We start from the raw sequence: 25,981 nt of genomic DNA, 5'->3' as shown, positions 1-25,981 counted from the left end.
GTGGTTTGTGCAGGTGTATTCAAAGGTAGCCCAAATTTGGGTGGTACCAAGCTTCTTTAGAACCCAGGTTTAATTACGCCAAAACCCTGTCCAAAAGTGACCTAACTATCCAATGTTATCAGCTGGCTGGTAACAATTGCTAAGAGAAGAGGAATTTGTTGTTTTAACACGGCATTTGTAAATAAAAACAGCATTATTTGTCAGCATAATACAGGTTGCCAGAATTATGTTGTCTAGGTTTCTGCCAATTCAAAGACCAGTGGGTAGACCTCAGGAAGAGCCCACAAGTGATTCATCATTGCTCAACAGCAAGAATAAATGAAATGAAACAATACCATTTTTAAATTAGCTAATTTAATGGGCGGGGGGGGGAGAAAAGTGGCCAATACTGACAGCCCTCAGTATCCTTTCTCACACTGCAAGAGGAGAAGGTGAAGTCAAATATTTAGTGCATTCACTTATAGCACCCTGTAACATAGAAGGTGCATACAAACACATTTCATTGAGCTCAATGAAATGTACAAATAGAGTTCAGGCTCTGCATTTAACTGCAGCTTCTTACTGTTTTTTAAAGACAGGTCCTATCCCACATATTATACAATGGGGGAAAAAGTGCATGCTAAATAGTTAATCCATATCTACGTTTAGCTTGTAGCACATTGGCAGGGAACCTGCAGTTCTATAGGTGTTGTTGAAGTTCACCTTTCAGCAATCCCAGCCAGCATGGCTAATGATGATGTTAGCAGCATCTAGAAAACCCTAGGTTTCCATCCAGTGAGACTTTCTCAGAAAACAGTAAAAATGGAAGGTAGTTCTGGAGGACTAGATAAGGAAAGAGAGACATTTTTTTCCTTGCCTCACCCACAGCCAACACAGTTTTGTTTGACAACATAAATCCAAAATGAAGGGACATAATAGCCTTCATGGACATGATTTCAGCTCATGGTGAGATTAAAACTCAGTTTCCTGGATTATTTTCTCTCTGGGAGCAAATATAAGCCTGATAGGGCAGGAATTAAGTCCACAGATGGCAGAGCTCACCTTGTCAAGGGTTTATGTAATTCTTCAAAGTCAAAGTCAAACTCTTTCCAGGTTAACCCCACTATATGTTGCCCTTATCACTTCTTGGATTCTATTCAGCTGGCTTCTAACTTTGAGTTGATGCAAGTAATTTAACTGCAAATAACTCTTCTAAGAACTCACAAGAGATTATTTATGTTAATATTAATAAGACTATTAATTAACCTACCATTCCCTAAAAGAGTCTGGGTCACTTTGAAAAGGGCCTTTGGATGGCCCTATACATATGCAAAAAGGACAGAGGAGAAATTTTTGCTTTACCACAAGATGTAGCCATGAACTTAGGACAACACTGTGTTCAGTTAGATTTATTCCTTGCCATGCACCAGCATCGCTCTCAGTATCTCCTCTGGCACTTTATTTCCAAGTGCTGTTCAGAGAATAACGGGACTTCTGAGACTGGCATTCAGGGAGACAATCTTTAGAAGCAATCCTATCAAGAGCTTTTTTATCCCTATATTCCAAAGTTCAACGAGGCTCCACCCTGGCAAAAGCAACCTTTAGATTGTTGGGACACTTCCCCTACTACCATCTGGAAGCCATTGAAATTTATCAGAGGCACCTTCAAAGCTGCATGTGTTTGGATCATTTCAACTTACTCTGAACCTTCCATGTCCATGCAGTATATAAGGAGTATCAAACTCAAGATGCTTAGATCTGGTCCACGGGGCTGCCCTGGAAACAGCGAAGGACCAGACCATGATGTTTCTGCCGGTAAAAATGGAGCTCCGTTTTTGCTGGCAGAGGGCTGCAGGAGAATCACCCCAACCCTGCCTACCATAAGTGCCCCCAACACAAGTGACTTTGAGCTGGCCACGCCCACCCACCCCCTGAGGTCAAACACAACCCTGATGCAGCCCTCAATGAAATTGAGCTTGACGCCCCTGCAGTACATCAAAGCCAGCATGAACTATATAGTGCAGATATACTTTCACAAAGTTCATGTGCCAGAAGAATCTAGACTGATACGTTGTCAGGTATATCTCCATTATTATTATTATTATTATTATTATTATTATTATTATTATTATTATTATTATTATTATTATTATTATTATTATTATTATTATTTATTCGATTTTTATACCGCTCTTCTCCCGAAGGACTCAGGGTGGTGTACAGCCAAAAGTAAAAACAGACAATACAATATACAATTAAAATACAAATTAAAAAACTTATTTTATAATTGGCCTAAAAAAACTTTAAAATATATAAAACTAAAACCCCTTAAAATTAATAATAGAAAATTTAAAATCAATAAAATTTAAGCCAGCCCCGCGCGAATGAAAAGATGTGTCTTCAGTTCGCGGAAGGTCCAAGGTCAGGTATTTGGCGTAAACCGGGAAGCTCGTTCCAGAGTGTGGAGCCCCACAGAGAAGGACCTTCCCCTGGGGGCCGCCAGCCGACATTGCTTGGCGGACGGCACTCTGAGAAGTCCCTCTCTGTGAGAGCGTACGGGTCGGTGGGAGGCATGCGGTAACAGCAGGCGGTCCCGTAAGTACCCAAGCCCTAAGCCATGGAGCGCTTTAAAGGTAGTGACCAAAACCTTAAAGTGCACCCGAAAGGCCACAGGTAGCCAGTGCAGCCTGCGCAGGAGCGGTGTTACGCGGGAGCTACGGGAAGCTCCCTCTATCACCCGCGCAGCTGCATTCTGGACTAACTGAAACCTCCGAGTGCACCTCAGGGGAGCCCCATGTAGAGAGCATTACAATAATCCAAGCGAGAGGTAACGAGCGCATGAGTGACTGTGCACAAGGCATCCCGATCAAGGAAGGGGCGCAACTGCCGAACCAGGCGAACCTGGTGGAAGGCCCTCCTGGAGACGGCCATCAAATGATCTTCAAACGACAGCCGTTCATCCAGGAGGACACCTAAGTTGCGCACCCTATCCTTTGGGGCCAATAACTCGCCTCCAACAGTCAGCTGCGGCTGCAGCTGACTGAATCGGGGTGCCGGCATCCACAGCCACTCCGTCTTGGAGGGATTAAGCTTGAGCCTGTTTCTCCCCATCCAGACCCGTACAGCTTCCAAACACTGGGACAGCACTTCAACAGCTTCATTGGGGTGGCCCAGGGTGGAAAAATACAGCTGGGTGTCATCAGCATACAGCTGGTATCTCACCCCAAAGCCACTGATGATCTCACCCAACGGCTTCATATAGATGTTGAACAGAAGGGGCGAGAGGATCGACCCCTGCGGCACCCCACAAGTGAGGCACCTCGCGGTCGACCTCTGCCCCCCTGTCAACACCGTCTGCGACCGGTCAGAGAGATAGGAGGAAAACCACCGGAACACGGTGCCTCCCACTCCCAATCCCCCCAACCGGCGCAGCAAGATACCATGGTCGATGGTATCAAAAGCCGCTGAGAGGTCTAATAGGACCAGGGCAGAGGAGTAACCCCTGTCCCTGTCCCTCCAGAGATCATCCACCAATGCGACCAAAGCTGTCTCCATGCTGTATCCGGGTCGGAAGCCGGACTGGAATGGGTCTAGATAGACGGCTTCATCCAGGTATTGGGGTAGCTGTCGCGCCACAGCACTCTCTACAACCTTCGCAACGAAGCGAAGGTTGGAGACTGGACGATAATTACCCAAAATAGCTGGGTCCAGGGAGGGCTTCTTGAGGAGGGGTCTCACCACCGCCTCTTTCAAGGGGGCAGGGAAAACCCCTTCCAACAGAGAAGCATTGATAATCCATGAGCCAGCCTTGTGTCACCTCCTGAGTGGCCAGTACCAGCCAGGAAGGACACGGGTCCAGTAAACATGTAGTGGCGTGAAGCCTCCCCAACAACCTGTCCACGTCCTCGGGAGCCACAGGGTCAAACTCATCCCAAACAGACTCGACAAGACGTGCCTCCTCTCCCTCGCTTGGGTCATCCCAATTTCGGTCCAGACCATCCCGGAGCTGAGCAATTTTATCGTATAGATAACCACTAAACTCCTCGGCACGTCCCTGCAAAGGGTCATCCCGTACCTCCTGATGAAGGAGGGAGCGGGTTACCCGAAACAGGGCGGCCTGGCGGTTATCTGCCGACGCAATGAGGTTGGAGGCGTAGGAGCGCCTCGCCTTCCTCATTGCCACTAGGTAGGTCCTAGAATAGGACCTAACTAGTGTCCGATCAGCTTCGGAATGACTGGACCTCCAGGTGCTCTCTAGGAGTCTTCTCCGGCGTTTCATCTCCCTCCGCCCCTCGGAGAACCAAGGGGCCGGACGAGATCTGCGCCGGGTCAGAGGCCGCAAAGGCACGACCCGGTCCAAGGCCCCAGCCGCGGCCTGTTCTCAGGCCGCAACTAGTTCCTCAGTCGAGCCGTGGGCCAGATCCTCACGGAATGGCCCAAGCTCCGTCAGGAACCTCTCAGGGTCCATCAGGCTTCCATCAGTCCATTCTATTCACACAATTCGAAGTCAATGCAACATTGCATTCCAGGAACACTGATACATGCAGAAAAATCTTCTCCAAGAGTACTAATTTTAGAGATAAAATTCTTTGCCTCCTGCTGTAAGGCAATACCCCTTTAGAGAACTATCAGATACTCTCCCACTGCAATTTTGCAGGAGAACAAACATATCTTCTGGGCATCTACAATCCTTTCTGTGCATTCTTTGTAGCATAATTTTTCTGTTTACTTAAAACATAATTGGAACTGGATAGAATGGATCCAAAATGAGAATATTACATTAATCTAATAAAAGAAGCCTGTATTTTAGTCGGTCTAAGGAACTAAGCTTTTCTACTTTTGGGGCAAATTTTAACATTCTGTGCAGAAATATTTATTTAATAAAACAAGCCTGCATGTAAAATGTAATTCTTTCTTTCTTTCTTTCTTTCTTTCTTTCTTTCTTCCTTCCTTCCTTCCTTCCTTCCTTCCTTCCTTCCTTCCTTCCTTCCTTCCTTCCTTCCTTCCTTCCTTCCTTCCTTCTCTCTCTTTTTTTCTATCATACAGCTGCTGGATAATGCTTCCTCATCCTATTTTTTCTTACAATAGCAATTATGTGAAGTAGCTTGGGCTGAAAAAGAGTGACTGGCCCTTATGAGTCACCTAAACGAGCTTTGGTGCTGACTGAATTTCAGACTGCTAAGACTCAGCATGTGCTATAGCTAAGTCTTTGCAAAACATTATTTTTCATAGTTAACAATGACCCTATCCCCATCATACCATTATTCATCATTTCTTTTCTATTTAAGTATAAGCCACATATATAACTAGCACTGAAACAACTTTGTTATATTACAATCATATGTAAGAATAAAAATTTAGCTCGACTTGCCTGAATCACATCAGCTAAATAAAATAGGCTGAACTCCATTATATTTTGCATATTTCTTCCCCTTCTTTTAAAAATGTTTATTTCTGAACAGAAACATTTATCTCACAAATGAACTGAATTGAGATATTAATCCTGTTATCAAGGTTCATTAACTAATACTGTATGCAATCAATATATTTCTTCATTGTGGGAGGTGTAAATCCAATGGCACAAGGGGACAGTGATATCTAGATAATTAAATATTTACTTTGTGCCCTTCTTTGCCTTTCTCCCTGTTGGTAATCTGTGGTCACTTCCATTCCCTTTCTTCCCAAGCAAACATACAGAGACCACATGCTGTTTGATGCTCTACTCAATAGGATGTAGTTAGCTAGGTGCTAGACTTTGCAAGTATCTTTAAAATATTAAGAATAAACAAATCTGCCTTCTGTTGTAGTTATTCAACTTGCTTCAATAGTCACTCAAGTCAGATTTCTACTCACACAAACACCCAGAATGCTTCAACCTCCAATCTTTATGCACTACTGTATATATATCAGAGCTTGAAATGATTCACATCTGAAAACAAAAATGGGTACATGAGACTATGCCAGGGCATTAGCAAAGTCTGCAATCCTTCAAATCAAACTCAAGCTATGAGTTATATGTAAATTTTGAGGGAGGTTGCTAAGATCAAGAGGCCACAGTGGCTGAAGGGCAGGGACTGTAGGGTTTGCATCATTCCAATTCCAAGAAAGGAGCACAGTCAACTGGAAGTATAGTCTGCCTATCATTCTCTTGGAATTTTATTCATGATATGAAATGAACACACCCGCAGGATCAATCAATGCTGAAAGTCCAAGAAATCATCCATAATAGAGATTGGTCTATTCAGAGAAAGCAGGGAAGGTTTTGCTCCACTTGTACCCCGGCATGCTCTAAAACACAGTCCTAGTGCATAATCATATGCAAACGTGACTTAGTAATATGTGGGCATATTTGGCTACTGAGACCAACTGTTACCATTAGGAAATAAGAGAATTATCTGAGAGAATAGATGAAGGACCACAGTGGCACATCATTCACTGTTCCTTCTGATCTTCCAGCTCCTCTCTGATCTTGGAACCTACACTTGGTGGTCCACAAGACCTATCCCACATTTTATAAACTAGCCTGTTACTGCCAGGTAAAGTAAACCATTGCATCTCTTGGACAATGCTACATTCAGCTACATTTAGGGTTTTGATTTACTGAGGGAAAATCCGAAACTCTCAGATTCGGGTTTTCCCAGATGTGCCAGTATATCTACTCTAATAAATGGAACTTTGAGAAATGCTTGGCTTGGAGTTTTTATTTATTTATTTTTTATTTCTTTATTTATTTAATCATATTTTTATACCGCCCTATCTCCCAAGGGACTCAGGGCGGTTTACAGCCAAGTAAAACATAAATATAAATACAAGTTAAAACCCCAATTTAAAAAACTTATTAAATACGGCCGAATATTAAAACCACAATAAAATAGTAAAACCCCATTAAAACCAAATTTAAAATTCTAGTCCAGTCCTGCGCAGATAAATAGATGTGTCTTAAGCTCGCGGCGAAAGGTTCGAAGGTCAGGAAGTTGGCGAAGTCCTGGGGGAAGTTCATTCCAGAGGGTGGGAGCCCCCACAGAAAAGGCCCTTCCCCTGGGCGTCGCCAGCCGGCACTGCCTGGCTGACGGCACCCTGAGGAGTCCCTCCCTGTGAGAGCGTACGGGTCGGTGGGAGGCAATCGGTGGCAGTAGACGGTCCCGTAAGTATCCCGGCCCAATGCCATGGAGCGCTTTGAAGATAGTTACCAATAGTTAATTGGAGTTGGGGCTCTCTGGAACGCTGACAGTTACATTCAGCTATCACTCCGTTGGCTTCTACAGGCAAAAGAGGGAAACATATGAAATCCTTTGCCTCACGGAGAAATATATTTGTTTATTTATGGTAAATTATTTTGGGCTGGTCCAGTTTCTGAGAAGATAAATCCAATTTTTTAAAAAAGAAACCAAGAAATACAGCATAAGGGTAACTCTGTTACTGAACTTCCTAATAATCAACCTGAAGCACAAATACCATTTCTTTAAGAATCATAACTCAGTACTAGAGCTACGGCCCCTATACAGACTGACCTTAAACTAAAGAATCCAGGCTCAGTCAAACTAGAAATATGGAGTAGTAACTCAATAAGACCCTTGAGATCTTGGAATACTACATAATCAATCATACAAATCACACAAACATTATACAATGTTTTGTATAGTGGGCTATATATAGTAACTTCAGGCATGAAATGGATATGAGGACCCTCTCAGTTATATTGCTCAAGCTCAGCTCCCATTTTTGCAAGCATAGACATGTCTGTAGTGATGGAAACTGATATACAAAACTATTTTGAGAACCCCAGTTTGCCTGCTTCTGATATAAGCCTACCATGTTTTCCCGAAAAAAGACCAGGTCTTTTTTTAAAAAAAAATTCAAAAAGTTTTACAAAAAAAAATAATCCCCCCCCTTTCCCCCCAACCCCCCTCCCTTCACTAATACCCTCCCCCCTCCCCCCTGACTTCCCGGAACAAGCACAAAGTATAGTTAAAAATAAAACAAACGTATGCTAAGAAAATTTTTCCCCAAAACTATTATACCAATTTTCCCTCTCTAGCTCTGACTTCCTCCTAACATAACCAAAATCCTTCCAAAAAAAAAATTTAACAATTAACAGTAATAAAATATATAAATCAATAGAACAAATTAATCCTAAAGTATTTAAAACCAGCTAAAGCATAAAAATCCAATCCAATTCAGAGAATATCTCCCTTATAGCTTCTATAACCATATAATTTTCCCCCAGGTCTTTCTTACATAAGATCTTTCGAGAATATTCTATTTAAAATTCAGTGCAACACATTATAAAATTTCAATACAGAAAATTACAGTATCTATTCAACTTTAGTCCTTCCTCGTCAAAATCCAGTATAGATCCAAATATCTAGTCTTTTATGATAGATATAAAACATATAATCAACCCATTTCTTCCAGATCTTCCTCACATATTGTCTTTCCGGGACACTAATATTTTTGTCTATTAATATTTCAAAAAAACCTTGTTTCAAGGATAATACTTTTGTCTCTTGCCATTTTTTTTGATGCATTAATCTCTGTCTTTCCTTCATTACTCCTTTTGAAAAGTCAGTCACAATATTTCCCAGGTCTTATATTAATTTTTGCTCCAAAAGACGCATTAGGGATTATTTTCTGGTTAAATCTTATTTTGGGGGGAAATTTGGTAGTAAATGCATTCATCTGGCTGACAATCTTAACTGGGGCTTATTTTGGGGGTAGGGCTTATATTATGAGCATCCTGAAAAATCATGCTAGGACTTATTTTCTAGACTTATTTGGGGGGGAACAGGGTAGTGTTGTTGAAAATATTCTACACGTAATAATCTTGCTCCTGCCAGAAAATACATTGTCCTATTTTTATTCTTCCAAGCTGTAGTAGCAGGATTCTCTCTAAGCGTTTCTCAACCTTAGCCATCGTAAGACATGTGGACTTTAACTCCCCAAATTCTCTAGTCAGCATGCTGATTAAGGAAATTCTGAGAATTGAAGCCTGCACATCTTAAAATGGCTAAGGTTGAGAAATACTGCTATCGTAAAACAATGAGCCAGAGCTGCCAGTGGAGGGTTGCATTCAATTTGAACATTATTGTTTTAAATTTGCATCTGAGGCCATCCTATTTGGTTTACTTGATCAACTAGTATTTACCTTGGTGAACAACGTTAACACTGGTAGTTTAACACCGGCTTCACACAACATCCTTTGAAGTGGTTTTGAATAATTTGTGAGATGCAAGGTCCAACTTTGAAGCCACAGCATCTTTGCCCTGTTGAAACAATAAAATATTTCTCTAATTGCATAAGATACGTTTTAATTACAAATCATAAGTTATGTATCAGTAGACAGTCCCATGCAAGAGTGATGCTTAAGGAGCTGTGTAAAATAAAAATGCAAATGTATATTATTTTCACAACATTTGTGGGGGGGGGAATGTTTATTATCGAATAAGCAGAATTTAAATTTATGATTACATTTTTCTTGCTGTAGGACTTGTTTTAAATTCACTAACAAACCACAGTGATACAAACATATTGCACTGTTTCAAGCAAAAACAAAACAAGACTTAGCCATTATTAGCAGCAGAAGAAGAGCTCTACCTTGAACCTCTCTTAATCTAACTATACTGCTTTACATACAGTTTTGGTAGTTCTTCAAAATGACTCCAGTGGACAGCTGCTTTTATATTTCACTGAAATACAAATCATGTACAGCTAATCCTTGACTTGCAACCACAATTGAGTTCAAAATTTATGTTGCTAAGGGAGATATTTGTGAAGTGAGTTTTGCCGTATTTTACGATCTTACCCTATTTTACCACAGCTGTTAAGTGAATCACTGCAGTTGTTAGTAACATGGTTGTTAAGTGAATCTGGCTTCCCCATTGGATTTGCTTATCAGCAAGTCACAAAAGGTGATCACATGACCCTGGGATACTCCAACCATGATAGATATGAGTCAGTTGCCAAGTGTCTCAATTTTGATCATGTGACTATAGGGATGCTCAACAATCATAAGTGTGAAAAATGGACATAAGTCATTTTTTTCAGTGCCGCTGTAACTTTGAATGATCACTAATGAACCGTTGTACATCAAGAACTATTTATATATGGCAAGTATACCAAAAAAAAAAACCCACCACAGACCAGATGAAATTATTCTGTAATGTTACTTAAAAACTTGAAGATAACATTGTGGATGAGGAAGCAGCAGTTACTTAATGTATGAAAATATTTATTGTTGGCTTGTTTAAATGTCTTTTCTTAAAAAACTATGTATCTGAAATCAAACATGAAGCTACACTTTATAAAGATTATAATTATAGTCCAAAAGAATTATATTCATTTGCAGTGCAATTCCGTAGATATCTGCCTTGAAATAAGTTCCAGTAAATAAGACTTTCCTCTAAGGAAATGTATGTAAGATTTCAATCTTACAGGGCAATCTTATTTATTCCTTTGTTTATGTGCTGCTTCCCACATTTAGAAGAAATATCTTGAAACAATCTATTTTATGCCTCTCTGTTTGGATGTAAGTCACAGTTTGTCTATTGGGACATAAATCTTAACAGATATATTTAAGATTGCAACAATTTGCAGCCATTCATTTTAGTGGGCCTAGTCTCTTACTTCAACTGAGATTGTTATCCTCCCTCTCTTTTATTTTGAAATTCACATTTAAAGCACGTCTAATTCTGTGATGGATTATGGCTTATGTCTACCTATCTACAGTTTGATTACACTATTGATAAGCATCATACAATACAATCTGTAACGTGGATAAATCTAGTTACCTCTGGTTTGTATTGACACTGGAGTCACAAATGAAATGGATAGGATTGGTGAACAGATTATTAGAACTGTGGATCATGTTAAATTATAGTCCAATTACTCACTGCTCTTTCTCTTCTATCTTGTATGATATATTGTGATGACTTTCTTACTCACACACATCATTTTCAAGGGTTTTTACGGAGAGGTCAGTTTCCTTAGAGGAAATGACTAATGATTTATGCTATTTCTTTATATAACATTTCCATATACATTCAGGTGACTATAAAATGAGGATTTGCATAATAAGAAAGAGTAAAAAAGATTAATTCTTCTTGAGATGGACGAGAATACCAGAATATATCAGCAACTAAATCTGTTCTTTAATAGTATTACCACTACATAAGAACACTTGGAGTCAAGAATTACAGGGGTCCCATAATATATCTTGATCAGCCTCCATATCACTATTCTTTAGTTACAAAGATCAATATTCTGTGCCCAGTTGCTGTTCTACAACACTTTGAAATCTTTCTAATTGCACAAAAATTAAACATTTAGCCACATTTAATAATGAGCTAAACATATGAAGTTTTCCCTTAAAAAAATACTTTTATTGGAAGAGAAATTTCTCATAAATGTTTGGTCCTCAAGGGTCAGTTAGGCCAAATACAAGTGACATTCAAGAAATTCAAATAGATTGGATACACGACATTACTAAAATAATATCAGGAACTAATTAATTTTAGTTTATTTAAGATGTTGGACAGAAATAAAATTATAATGAGACGTCATTGTAAGGGTAAAAATTAAACTGCGGTATAATTCTTCTTTATAGTGTTAGTAGACTAAATATGACACTTTAACCATCTGTCATTTGGTGAGACAAATTTTTTAAAGCTGAAATCTTTTACTGCTTTGGCAATGGCTTTAAGATGCACAAAAACCAACTTTAGGCAGTTCCCCAAAATCCCAATATACAACCAAGCTACATAGAAATTCATATCAAACACAATGGTTACAAGAATATGATGAGTTTGAAAAAACAGCCTATGAAGCAAGCAAGAAAAGAAACTTCTAGGAAGAAAGATGAAAGAGAAAACACAGAGACAAAAAGACAAAAGTGGAGGAACAACAAACGAAGACCACAGAAAACAGGTGGCAGTTAAACAGAAACTAGACAATAATAACAAAGAAATGACTTTGCCACCATCAAGTATTTTCACCTTGGGTTTGGCTTGTAGCCAAAGGCGGATAGGAGTACTACTTGGAAACAATCTTTCTCTCTTTTTTTCCCACTGAGAATATCTTAGTCTTGGAATTCTTTCTTCAGAGATATATGTGGGAGAGTGATAGTATAAACTTCATAGTCAGGCAAAAGTAATTTTACTTACCTGGGCATGTTGAATATATTGGAAGTTTATTATTGCGGATCTTAGTCTTTGTTTGGTATTCACTTTCAGTAGGGTTTTTTACTATTATCATTATGCATCACACTGAAATCCAAAAAGGATATAAGTGGGGGGATATAGGAACATTTAAATAGGCAAATAAAGCAGAATAAAATGCAGGTCGTAAGTTCCCACGTAAGTAGAGCTTTTATAAAAGCATTGGAATGTTGAAAGCAAAACCAGAACAACAATGATAGATTATGAGCAATTATAAATGAAAAGCAACAATAGCTCTTTATGGAGATTGTTCGATTCAGCCTTGAACTGCCTCTTATCACATGATCTTCAGGGTCTGTTTTACACAAATGTTAGATACAATTATCTTTGACTTAAGTGTGATGAACCACAGCGCAACTTTGTCTCCAAGCTGCTCTAAGACGATTTGCGGCAATTTTGTACAGTTCCATCATTTCATTGAAAAGGGGGGTGGGGATGGAGGCTGGGAAGACAGGTTGTACTAGCACTGGTGTATTTATTGATTCATAGGCTGCCTTTCAATTCACATTTAATACTGATGGCAGCTAATAGAAACCAGTTTTGACTGCTCATCTAAAAGGAGAGATAATCTGCAACACCTTAGAATAACCTGGGCACCCTCTAGTAGCATGGACATCCATTTCTAGAATTCCTCTACCATTATGCAATCAGGGTATTCTGGGAGTTGAAATTCCAGACATCTGGATGTTTCCCAGGTTGAGAAAAATGTCTTCCTGGCTGTCATCTGGATCTTGGGAACATAATTGTGTTCTATATAAGCATGGAGAGATAATATAATTCTAGCAGAAACATGCAGATATTTTTAAAAAACCCTGCAGTGTATTAATTGGAAAAGAAACCAACTGTGAAGAAAGACTCTTAATACTTAAGAGTATCAAGTAAGAATTATTTTACTAGTTTCACATAAGTATCATTTAACCTTGTTTCAATCGTAATTCTGAATATATATGGATAAAGTGTGTTATAAATCTCAATTACCATAAAACAACACCTGCAGGGGCTGCTGGCATCTTTTTCTCATTTATCATTTTGGAAAACAACCATAACATTCATCATACAAACATAATATAGAATGGGGGGAAAACTTTTGGCCAGTGCTATATTCCAGGATGAAGAGCAAAGCAATAAATCCCCTTTTGTATTATTAAATAAGAACAGCCAAGTACAATTTAGATGAATTAATTGTCTGTAATATTAAGAGATAAATATGTCTAATTTCTCAGTTGCCCATTTTTAATTAGGATTTAAAAAAAAAAAAAACACATTTCCAGAGCTACAAAATAATGGCTGTAACAGCTCTAAACACAAATGGTAAAAATAAAGATGCCCTCAATTCAAGCTTGATCCTTGATGACAGCAGCTCTGCTGTTTTTTTGACAGCACAATAGATGCAGTTTGACACTCTTTTTCAAAGACATTTCCTGACTTTCTAGTCAGTAGCCCTGGAGAAGCTTCTGATATAGGCCAGGTGTGTCTAGGACCTACCAGCTGTTGAAGTGTGGTATATTTACCAATCACCTTATTAATTATAATGCCTGGGATTGGGCAAAAAATTATTTCTTTTTTATAAAATCTTATCTGTATTGCTATGGTACATAGCTACAGACAAAAACTTGACTGGTAGACCAACTATTTAAAATGCATATTAATAACAGGTGAAGGACACAGAAGCTATCAGATAACATAAACTTAAGTTCACTTAAAAGATTTCATCAACTCAAGTCATAGCATTTGTTTCTTACCCAATTCTTTCTCAAATTATCAATTCCATATTTTTGAGGTAACATCAGGAACATGGAAACTAACCAGAAAAACAAAAAGGAATTATTCTACCGTATCTTACCCATAACGGACACCTATAAAGTCATAGGCACATGGGAAGTATGTTAATTGAACAGAAGACCAAAGGCTATGGATTTTTTTTGGTCCAAGGACATTAAACAAAACAAAAGAATAACTGTTAGAGCCTACAGAGTAGCAGTAATCACTCTAGAAAAATAAGAGTTTTATATATAGTTTAAAATGTAATGTCTGAATGTGTTTATCAGCCTGTGTGTGCCTGGTTTTATGTATATTAGGATGAAATTGTGGTCTTATAAAACACTGTTTCCCAAACTTGGCAACTTTAAGATGTGGGGACTTTGATTCCCAGAATTTTCCAGCAGCATATAAAGCAACCTCCATTGAAGAAAAATACGTTCAAAGGAGCAGCAGGCATCTCTTCCCAAAATCCCCAAAGCTTTAACCAAAAACTATCTACTATTGACCTCACACCATTCTTAAGAGGTCTGTAAGGGGCGTACATAAGAGCACCTACGTGCCTACCGTTCCTGTCCTAATGTTCCCTTTGATTGTATCCAATTTCATATAGTTATAGCATACTTATGATTATATATATGCTTATATATCGTATAGTTATCTCATGCTTATGCTTATATATACTGTTGTGACAAATAAAATAAATAAATAAATAAATAAATAAATAAAAATCCTCAAAACATTAACTAGCTTACTGCAAGATAAAAACAGATCATGGTTCTGATCAGGGGTAAAATCTAAATTTTTTTCCTACCGGTTCTGTGGGTGTGGCTTAATTGGTGGGTGTGGCCAATAACAATAAATAATAAAAATAATAAACAAAGTATAAAAAAACAATAAGAGGTACCAAAAACCAATTTTCCCACTTAACACACAACACAACACAACACAACACAACTGACTCACATACAATGTAAAAGCAGCTGCACTTCATACTTCACACAGCCACAAAAAGCTCAAACACCAACTTTCACACTTTGCACACACACAACACAACACAACTGACTCACCCACAATATAAAAGCAGCTGCACTTCACACTTCATTCAGCCACAAAAAGCTCAAAAACCAACTTTCACACTTTATACACACACAACTAACACACACACACACCCACACAATATGCCACATACAGCTTTCTGAGATTTTGTGGGTTTGTGTAGTTAGAGTGAAACACTACAGAAACACACCAAATCTCAGAAAGCTGCACAAATATTTTATTTTATTATTTTATTTTATTGTGGACTTCAAATCCCAGAGTTCCTCAGCCAGCAAAGCCAGCCAGTTGATCACCGAGGAAATAGATTAGCTGAGCGATTGATTCTGTCTGGCTGAAACTGAAACTGCTTTTGGGCTGGAAAAAGAGCCATGCGTTCATCAGTAATCAGGTAAGTGCCCTAGAATCTCTACTCTTTTCTACAAGTAAGAGCACAAGTAAGGTTCTGTTGATGAGGAACTCAGGTGAGATCACCAGAGGAGAAGTTTGGAGTCTTTGCTGATCTCAGCTGAGGGGTGGGATCCTCAAAGGCTTTTTTTTTTACTTTTAAAGGCCTGTTTCGGCTGAAGCAAAACCAGCTTTTAAAAGTAAAAAAAAAACAAAAAACCTCTGCAGATGGTGCAACTCAGCAGAGGTGGGGGGACGGGGCCAGGGATTTTTGCTACTGGTCCTCCGAACCAGCAGCCACCATCGCTACCAGATTGCGCAATCTGGTCCGATCCGGGAGCATTTTACCCCTGGTTCTGACCCTGGTTTCAGTAGGATTCCTAGGATGAAATGACAAGCGGTGATTAATTAAAATAGAATGAATGAATGCTTAGAATCTGCTTTTCCAAGATATGGTGAAAGAAGATGGGAGGAGCAGATACAGGCATGCTTCTGTTTCTAGTTAGCCATCCTATAAACAACTTCTCCTCCACTTTGAATCAGGGGTGAAATGCTACTGGTTCGGACCAGTTCGGGAGAATCGATAGCGGAGATTGGGACTAGTTCACCGAACCGGTAGCAATCACTGGCTGGCCACGCCCCCAAACCAGTCCATGACCCGCAGTCCTGCCATGCTCCCCTGCTTTCCACATGGCCTTCCCGGCATCCCCGTGGCCAGCTTGCAAAGACAGGCAAGCGGAAGGCCACGTGGAAGACAGCCAAGCATGGCAGGGCTGTGGGGAAGGGAGCTGCAGGGAAGGGAGCCTGCCATGCTTGTCTGCCTTCCACACTGCCTTCCCGGCAGTTCCCCACTCCCGCTTGCCTTCTGAGGTCCGTCCTGGCCAGTGGGTGGGTGGGCAGCCCTTGGTGAAAATGCAGACGCTGAGCTGGGGCTGAGAGGGGTGGCGGCAGTGCTCTAGGAGGGCAAGTGGACATCCCTGGGCTGCTGCTGGGGGGGGTGTCCATCACAGCTTTAAACAGTCACTAAACAAGTAGTTGTACGTTGAGAAATACCTGTACAAGTTGTCCATCCCTAGTCTACTGTTATATTTGAATTAAGTTCATAAACAGTATAAATGAACTATAATGCTTTTTTGATTGAAGAATTGTAATCTAAAACATGAGAATTAAAATCCTATTTATTGCCCCCTCTGATTATGAAGCAGCATACTGTTTTCTTTTCAATACTATGGTTCTTTCCTCTTCAGAGAATGATATAAGAAATCTCAGTCAAATATTACATAGCAGAAATGACATTCACTATATAGATACACAATCACTACTGAGTGTGCATAGATGCTACTATAAGCAAATATCATTTGATCAAGAATAATTACCCTTAGTTATGTGCACATTGTACAAAATACTATTGGGAAATGGAGATTACGCCAAGGCTTTCCAACCATGGCAACTTTAAGCCTGGCGGACTTCAACTCCCAGAATTCCCCAGCCAGCAAAACTTGCTGGGGCATTCTGGAAGTTGAAGTCCTCCAGGCTTAAAGTTACCAAGGTTGGAGACCCCTGGATTACACGATACATCACGTGGCGGCAACATGATGCGGCAAGTTTGATACCCGTGCCCTATACTGATTATTGCTGTATTTGGCCTGTAAAAATATGGATGACCACTAGATGGAAACAAGTTTTTTATTTTCTAACTGTACAGATGTCATAACATTGATAAACGTGTTATGTAAATACAAAATCTCCTTTTCAAGGTAGCCCTCTTAATGACTGAGTAAAAGATAAAAGTTTATACTAAAATACTAAGGCTGTAGTAGATAAGAGTATTGGAGCTGAATCAATTTGGGGTTCAACAAAGTTTGGAGCGTTAGTGAACGACACCATACTATATTTATTTCTTCTATGTGGTACTTCAAGGTCATGATAGTTAGATATAATACAATCAAATATAAAATGTTAAAAAAAGAATAGAAAGTTCTTCATTGGAGCAATTAAAAAAATCATTTATTGTACAATGATCAGTTGATCTATTCATATTTCATAGCAAGAAAAATAGTGATATAATACACAATGATTTACTATAATTGAAAGTATAAAAATTAAAATGTTCCATGAATTTAACCATAGAATTATTAATCTATTATACAGATCCTCTATTTTACATGCTAGCTCCTCTTTTCCTGAATAATAAATCAGAAGCACGTTTGTCTAAGCTTCTCTACAATTATTTTAATCATTCTGTTCAGTCCTACTTCTGCAGCTCAGAACTTCCTCCTCTTGGAAAGATTTACTTCTACTCTTCTTTAGCACATCTGAACAGATTATAATTTTGCTGTGATATGTGACCTTCTTGGTCAACTGCCCTACACACAGATACACACACACACTCTCATACTCACTCCTTAAGATTTAAAATATGGTTGGTATTTCATATCAAAATTTAAAAATCAATTTTATCTTTTCAAAAAGAGAATGTATAGGCACCGTAACTTCTAATACTACCATGCAAAAAAAAAAAGTTATTGGTTGTAGCTGGTCTCATTAACTATATTTTAATCTGTTACCAGTACTTAAACCATGATTTTCCATTTCAGATATCTCAGGAAACTATCTGTAGCAAGATTGGGCTAATGAGAGGTTAAAAAGAAGGGCCATGCAGTCTAATAAATCATGAATATAATACTTGGCTACAATTTTTCTTATTTCATCATCAACCCATCTTATTGTGACTCCCAAATCTGTTTTGGAAGCAAGGCAGCATGTTCTTTAGCCAGGCCAATCCACAATTCTTAATTTATTCCCCACAACTCTGAACTGAGAACTTGATTACAGATTTTTTCTGTTCAAGGGCTGCTCCTACCATGAAGTAGAGTAAATAGCTACTTTTCCCTCTTTGCACTTTTCTCTTTCTTTCGTTTTTCTATATTTTTATGTTACAATAAAACGTAATAAAAATTCAGACATGAAATCAAATACAATGATTGCGGCAGATAGCAGATTCTGAAAGACAGGGAATTGTTATTTGGTATCATTGTAACATTACTATCAGTGGTTAGGACATGTGATTGAAGATTTTCCAGGGGTGAAATCCAGCAGGTTCTGACAGATTCTGGAGAACCGGTAGCGGAAATTTTGAGCAGTTCGGAGAACCGGCAAATACCACCTCTGGCTGGCCCCAGAGTGGGGTGGGAATGGAGATTTTGCAATATCTTTCCCCCAGGAGTGGGGTGGAAATGAAGATTTTGCAGTATCCTTCTCCTGCCATGCCCACCAAGCCACACCACAGAACCAGTAGTAAAAAAATTTGGATTTCACCACTGCTGTTTTCCATTCCCATATACTAAAAACAAAAAAAACCCTTGGCTAGAAGGATTTGGGGGTAAAGCATGGTTGGCCTCAGACAGCAAAAGGTCTTTGCTATTAGTCCCTAAGAAAAGGCACAGCTTTTTTTTGCTGTTATGAAAAATGTACACTGCCAGTGCTGAAAGATACATTAGTATATGACAAACTAGTGAACCATAGCTTCCTCTATTCTTTAGAAAATGGAGACAAATTCATTGCTGCTACTGATTATTTCTGAATTCAAGATTTCTGGTAACTACCATGTAACTATGTCCTGGTGACTCACTGTCATAATGCTCACTGGGAAGAACTATTCTAATTTAAAGAGATTAAAATTTTTGGGAGTTGAGTAGTTTGTGGTTCCAGATCCTATAAGAACCACCCATCCTCTTAGTTTTATTCCATTGACCAGAAAGTCATCAAACTTAAGCCATAATATAATTTATTATGTATTCAAAGTATTGGATTGAAGTCCAGACTGTGGCTAATAGACGATTCAGAAACTGTTTAAGAAAAACATTGACATATATAAAAGATATCTGGGTTACCAACTTTTCCATTTCATTCTTGAACGCTAATCCAACAAGAATTGAACATTGCTTTCCAAAAGATACTAGCCTAATCCAAGAAAATGTACAGGTATAAATGTACAACTCGAATGCAGAAAATATGACTTCAGCAATAGAGTGGTCAATGCCTGGAATGCACTACCTGACTCTGTGGTTTCATCCCAAAACCGCCCAAATTTTAACCTATGACTTTCTAGTGTTGACCTCACCCCATTCCTAAGAGGTATGTAGAGGCGTGCATAAGAGCACCAGCATGCCTACCATCCCTGTCCTAATAAATTTATTTTCAATAAATCACTAGAGATGTGCTATGTTCCTTCTTGCTTCAAACGCTCTACCATCATCCCAGTGCCGAAGAAGCCCATCATCAAGGAATTGAATGACTACAGACCAGTTGCTTTAACATCTGTAGTCATGAAAACCTTTAAAAGGCTAGTGCTTTCCTACTTGAAAACCATCACGGATCCGCTGTTAGACCCCTTGCAATTTGCATACCGAGCAAATAGATCAACAGATGATGCTGTTAATATGGCTCTGCACTACATCCTACAACATCTTGAGTCTCCAAAGACCTATGCAAGGGTCCTCTTTGTAGACTTTAGTTCAGCATTCAATACCATCATTCCAGACACTCTTCTAACTAAGCTAAACCAGCTACAGGTACCGGAACAGACTTGTAAGTGGATCACAAGCTTCCTAACAAACAGGAAGCAGCAGGTGAAGCTAAGCAAGATCACATCAAATACCTGTACAATTAGCACAGGGGCCCCCCAAGGCTGTGTGCTCTCCCCACTTCTCTTCTCTCTGTATACCAATGACTGCATCTCCAACAATCCATCTGTTAAGGTACTGAAGTTCGCAGATGACACAACAGTGATCGGTCTCATTTGAGACAATGACGAATCCGCATATAGACGAGAGGTTGAATGACTAGCCTTGTGGTGCAACCAAAACAATCTGGAACTGAACACACTCAAAACCGTAGAAATGGTGGTAGACTTTAGGAGAAACCCTTCCATACTTCCACCTCTCACAATACTAGACAACACAGTATTGAAACCTTTAAATTTCTAGGTTCTATCATATCGCAAGATCTAAAATGGACAGCTAACATCAAAAACATCATCAAAAAAGGACAACAAAGAATGTTCTTTTTGCGCCAACTCAGTAAGCTCAAACTGCCCAAGGAGCTGCTGATTCAGTTCTGCAGAGGAATTATTGAGTCTGTCATTTGCACCTCTATAACTGTCTGGTTCGGTTCTGCAACCCAACAAGAAAGACACAGACTTCAGAGGATAATTAGAAGTGCAGAAAAAATAATTGCTACCAACCTGCCTTCCATTGAGGACCTGTATACTGCACAAATCAAGAAGAGGGCCGTGAAAATATTTACAGATCCCTCGCATCCTGGACATAAACGGTTTCAACTCCTACCCTCAAAACGACGCTATAGAGCACTGCACACCAGAACAACTAGACACAAGAACAATTTTTTCCCGAAGGTCATCACTCTGCTAAACAAATAATTCCCTCAACACTGTCAAACTAGTTACTAAATCTGCACTACTATTAATCTTCTCATCGTTCCCATCACCAATCTCTTTCGACTTATGACTGTATGACTATAACTTTGTTGCTGGTAACCCTTATGATTTATATTGATATACTGACCATCATTTGTGTTGTAAATGTTGTACCTTGATGAACGTATCTTTTCTTTTATGTACACTGAGAGCATATGCACCAAGACAAATTCCTTGTGTGTCCAATCACACTTGGCCAATAAAAAATTCTATTCTATTCTATTCTATTCTATTCTATTCTATTCTATTCTATTCTATTCTAATGTTTTCTCTACTTGTATCTATTTTATGTATTCAACTCATGCTTATAATTATATAAATTACCTAATACGTTCTCGATAAATAATTAAATAAATAAAAAGGTCAGGTGGAGAAATAAGTTTCTTTCCCAAAACATCAGTATTATTTATTATTTTAAAGGCAACTCAAATGATGAAATGACTTAAAAATAAATAATATTTTTAATGGTTGATTATCGCACTTTTATCTGTTTTTCTAGAAATTTAAAGAATTGTACTTTAAGTTTCTGAAAACCTACTCCATTTATTTTAGCCATACAATTCTGGGATCAGGTTTAGATTTAATTTCTCCAACCTTCCCTGGTCTAGCTCCAATTTTTAGTAGTTTGGTTGTATAGCACACACATACAAGTTCCAATCACAGATCTTCTTCGGATCTGTACATTTTTGTGATCAGGCTAGAACAGAGGTCTTCAAACTTGGCAGCTTTAAGACTTGTGGACTTCAACTTCCAGAATTCTCCTTCTGGGAGTTGAAGTCCACAAGTCTTAAAGCTGCCAAGTTTGAAGATCTCTGGGCTAAAGCCTACAGGTAAAGACAATACTCAGGTTATATCAGGGTACAGGAATAAAACTGGAAAAGTGGATATTTTTATATGCATCATCCAAATATGAACCACATTCTATCCACATTCTGTACTGAGATCCAATTGTTTTTATTAATTTGTAAAAATAAGGGTGGGCTTACAAATAAATGAATAAATGAACATGTTATGGCCAAACGTGCAATACAGTAAGCCGTGTTATGCTCCTGGCTAGGGAATTCTGGGTGTTAAAGTCACCCATCTGAAGGTCGATTAGACTGAAAAACACTGGATTCACACATCGTCTAGAAACCACCAATAAGAGTCCGATCAGTCTTAGCTGCATTATTAGAAAAGAACGAGTCCTTCCTATCAAAAGACCAACCTTTGACAAGCTGAGCCCGTTCGAGACGCAAGCAGCGAGCGATCGCCTGCTCTCTTTGTTCAACTTCCTGAAAAGCATCTAGAGATACGATTAGGGTAGAATCTAGAGGCATCCTCTTCCCTTTTCCTACTTCTATGGGCTTAAGACTCTGAAGTTGTCGCGGCTAGAGGATTTCTGCTCTGCTGTGATTTAAAGCTGCCGTTTGAACGACCGCTATACAAGTTTGATTCGAGTTGCAAACTTGCCCCTCGAAGACGCTGATCTGGTGGGCGGTTGTAGTTGCGGCTGGGGTGCTATGTCCGTTTTAATGACGCATTTTTCAAAACAATTGCCAACGCTTTTAAAAGATAATTGGGCTAACTTTCGAAAACATCCCAAAGGAAGACAGTGGCGTGGATTTGATTCAAGAGAATTTAGAACAGGGCTCTCCAACCTTGGTAACTTTAAGCCTGGAGGACTTCAACTTTGCTGGCTGGGGAATTCTGGGAGTTGAAGTCTGCCAGGCTTACAGTTGCCAAGGTTGGAGACCCCTTAGAATAGAACAGAACAGAACAGAATTTTTTATTGGCCAAGTGTGATTGGACACACAAGGAATTTGTCTTGTCGCATATGCTTTCGGTGTACATTTTATGTTTATATTATATTTATATTTTTCACAAGCATATGGGACACTATTGTTGACTTGCGTACAAGATCCTGCTTTCTCTAATCCCACATGTTGTGTGTGCTACTCGTCTGTATTTTAGAATACAGGCTAAAACAAAACATTAAAATATATCGCTGGGGAAAAAAAGCCCTTCGTATCTTTTGTTCCATATTGGAAAATGGGGTTGGAAAGGAGATGTGCTATCATAAGAAATGAAAAATTGGAATTCTTCCATTGCTTCCTAGAGCTCCATTCAAATAAAAAGCTAGCATGTATACTCATTGGAAAAAATATGTAATTATTTTTGCCAGTAAAGAAGGAAGAGAAGGTTAGAAACGATATTTTTAAAGTGAGATTTAATTTTAACAGCATGTAGTCAGGAAAATCAGAAATAAAATCTTTCCATGTTCTTGTAAAGAATATTTCAGACCACAATGATTTCAGTTGGACACTACATAAATCCTTTGGTTTTGCAATCTAACATTTTATCAGCAGGTTTACAGCAGGACTTGAATGTTGGTTTTTAAAAATATCCCATGCGCCTTGTCCTAATGTTTGCTGAAGGAAACAGACTAATGCATAAATATTACAATAAAAAATAAATCATTTGTCTTCTTCCTAGAATGGGGAAAGGGGGCACTGACATTTACTCTTCTTTCCTCATATTTTTTCCAGCTCAGAAGAATATGGGACATTATTGACTGGCATACAAGATCCTGCTTTCTCTAATCCCACGTGTTGTGTGGGCTAGAATAGAACAGAATTTTTATTGGCCAAGTGTGATTGGACACACAAGGAATTTGTCTTGGTGCATATGCTCTCAGTGTAGATAACAGAAAAGATACTTTCATCAAGGTACAACACTTACAACACTTAATGATAGCCATAGGGTACAAATTTAACACTTAATGATACAACACTTAATGATAGTCATAGGCTACAAATAAGCAATCAGGAAACAATATCAGTATAAATCATAAGGTTACAAGCAACAAAGTTACAGTCATAAGTAGAAGGGTTAGGGTTTTTTTCAGCTCAATATTGGCTGAGCATATGGAGAACAGAGAGGTCTATTCAAAGGTCCCACTCTCCATATTACAAGAAAGTTGCATAAACTACCATAAACAGCAGTGACATTTTATCGCAACAAACTCTGACAGTTAAATATGGCTTGTTTGTAGGAGCACTTGTCTTTTATTTGCTCTGGTAAAAGTTTATCATGATCCTTGATAAAAAGCTTTTATAAGATTTGACACCAGTTGGTAAAATAAATGAGATCTGCCCTTCAGGAATGTTATTATCTTATAGCTGAGCTGCCATTTTAAAACATCCTACAGACAGTAATAATGCAAGAAAGGAGCAGCAGCATTTTCTGGCTGCTAGAAAAAATACCTGACAACAACTGCTAAGTAAAATGAGGCACTACAGTATGTTCAGACATTGTGTCAAGACAGTTAATATGAACTATGTCAAACAAACAAACCTTTAGTTCTGCAGTATATTCAGTGTTATTGGGTCTTCAGCCACTCATAACCTCAAGGGACAGCTACATGTAGTACAGATTTATTCATGTCCCCTTAGTAAATACATCTTTCCATTATAAAGCCTGCTTTACCAAGTGTTATTAAGATCTTATTAATACTCTTAGGAACTCCATGACCCCTCTGCCCGTACAACCCCCTGCCAGCAGCTTCTAATTCATCTTCTAGTTCAGGGATGTCAAACTTGCGGCCCATGGGCTGGATGCATCATGCGCTGGTCATGCCCACACCCATTTTAGCGAAAGGGGAAAAGTCATTAGAAATCACCCCTGTTCTCGTTCATTTTTCTGGAGAATGCCTTTCATAAACAATTCTCCATTTCTTTTTTTTTTTTTTATTGAAAGAGTTTTAAAAAACAAAAACATTTTCCCCCTTTTTCCCCCCCTCCCTCCCAAAAAAAACCCCTTCTCCCCTCCCTCCCCCCCCCTTCCCGGGTCAATCACAAGGTATTGTTATACATAAACCAAACATAGAATAAAATTTTCCCTTCCAATCCAAATAACCACATCCAAAGCTTTTCATCTCCCAACCCCCTCCCCATTACATAAAATAACTTTCTAATTATTCAAAGGCAATCTGATATTTCTTAATCTGATATCTGTTTTGTAGATAATCAATCCATTTTTTCCATTCTACAATTCTCCATTTCTTCATTCTCACTGATAGCCTTTAAAACTTACATCACTTCCTTTGCCTTTTACATATATTCATGGGTATAGAGCTAACTCCTTATATTTAAGGTGCCTTAATTGTTAAACTGAGCACCTTTTCTTTGTTGAATACACAACAGAATCTTAGATGAGATCTCTTGTCCCACTGCCAAGTAAATGGCAGGTTTACTGTATATGCATTATATAAATTGTTCTTTCTTTGTTTAATAAAAATCAGAGGGTGCTGCAGAGTCGAAACAGGTGCCATCTGGTGATCCATTTACTTTCACGTTCATTGCTTTACCTGCTGCTTTTGCACTGGGCTGAGATAAATCATAGCCTTTGGAATGCAGAACATCTGGTAAGTTGATTCCATTCTGAAAGGCCTGCATAAATGGAATTCAGCTTTCAATTTCCCAAAAAGCCTTTTGCACTTAAACAATGACATAACCGCAGAAACCAAATTGCATGTTTATCATTCCAGAAAGGTCATTCAGAAGGTGGAGTCAGCATTTCTGATTTGCTGATAAAATCCAAGGTATCAGAAACATGATATTCAATGATTGAATAAAGCAGTAGTCAATTTCCTCAAATAAACTTTTAGTTACTCTCCATATTCTATCAAACTAAGCACTGAAGGGGAAAAAAAAGGCAAAGATCAATCAATATTCAAGTAAAAGTGGGGATGGTTTCCCTTCCAATTATTCTCCCTGATGCAATTAATTTGGAACATATGCTAGACTTATTTAGTATATAGTAATATATTAGGCTGACCCAAAGGTGGTTTTTCAGAGGCAACTAGACTTCCTTGTTTTTTTCTTTTGAAGATGTTTCACTTCTCATCCAAAAAGCTTCTTCAGCTCTTTCCATTCCCCACTATCCTGTCAGAACTGAAGAGGCTTCTTGGATCAGCAGCGAAATGTCTTCAAAAGAAAAAAATAAGAAAGTCCAGTTGCCTCCTGAAAAAGCACTTTTTGGACAACCATGATCTGGAAAATCTCTACAGAATCTTACGCTGATCATGTTTTGTTTTGAGCGGAGGGGAATT

General features: G+C 38.8%; 1 protein-coding gene across 3 annotated transcripts in view; it reads right to left on the bottom strand.

Moving 5' to 3' along the window:
* The window catches only part of C2H5orf63 (chromosome 2 C5orf63 homolog), a 31,004-nt gene extending 8,820 nt beyond the window's left edge, over positions 1 to 22,184 (bottom strand). Inside the window, exons 1-3 of one of the 3 annotated variants that reach the window (XM_058166477.1) lie at positions 22,097 to 22,153; positions 13,934 to 13,992; positions 9,125 to 9,242 (exon numbers count right to left, since the gene is read on the bottom strand). In XM_058166477.1, the coding sequence (XP_058022460.1) occupies positions 9,125 to 9,235 (111 nt within the window). In that variant the 5' untranslated portion in view covers positions 9,236 to 9,242; positions 13,934 to 13,992; positions 22,097 to 22,153. Of the gene's footprint in view, positions 1 to 9,124; positions 9,243 to 12,137; positions 12,659 to 13,933; positions 13,993 to 22,096 lie in introns of those variants that run through there. The other 2 variants (XM_058166476.1, XM_058166475.1) reach the window with 2 other exon arrangements.
* Between the last annotated feature and the right edge of the window lie 3,797 nt (positions 22,185 to 25,981).

The sequence above is a fragment of the Ahaetulla prasina genome, chromosome 2, assembly GCF_028640845.1.
Source record: "Ahaetulla prasina isolate Xishuangbanna chromosome 2, ASM2864084v1, whole genome shotgun sequence".
In the NCBI taxonomy this organism is placed as follows: domain Eukaryota; kingdom Metazoa; phylum Chordata; class Lepidosauria; order Squamata; family Colubridae; genus Ahaetulla; species Ahaetulla prasina.
This window is presented reverse-complemented; position numbering and strand designations above follow the sequence as displayed.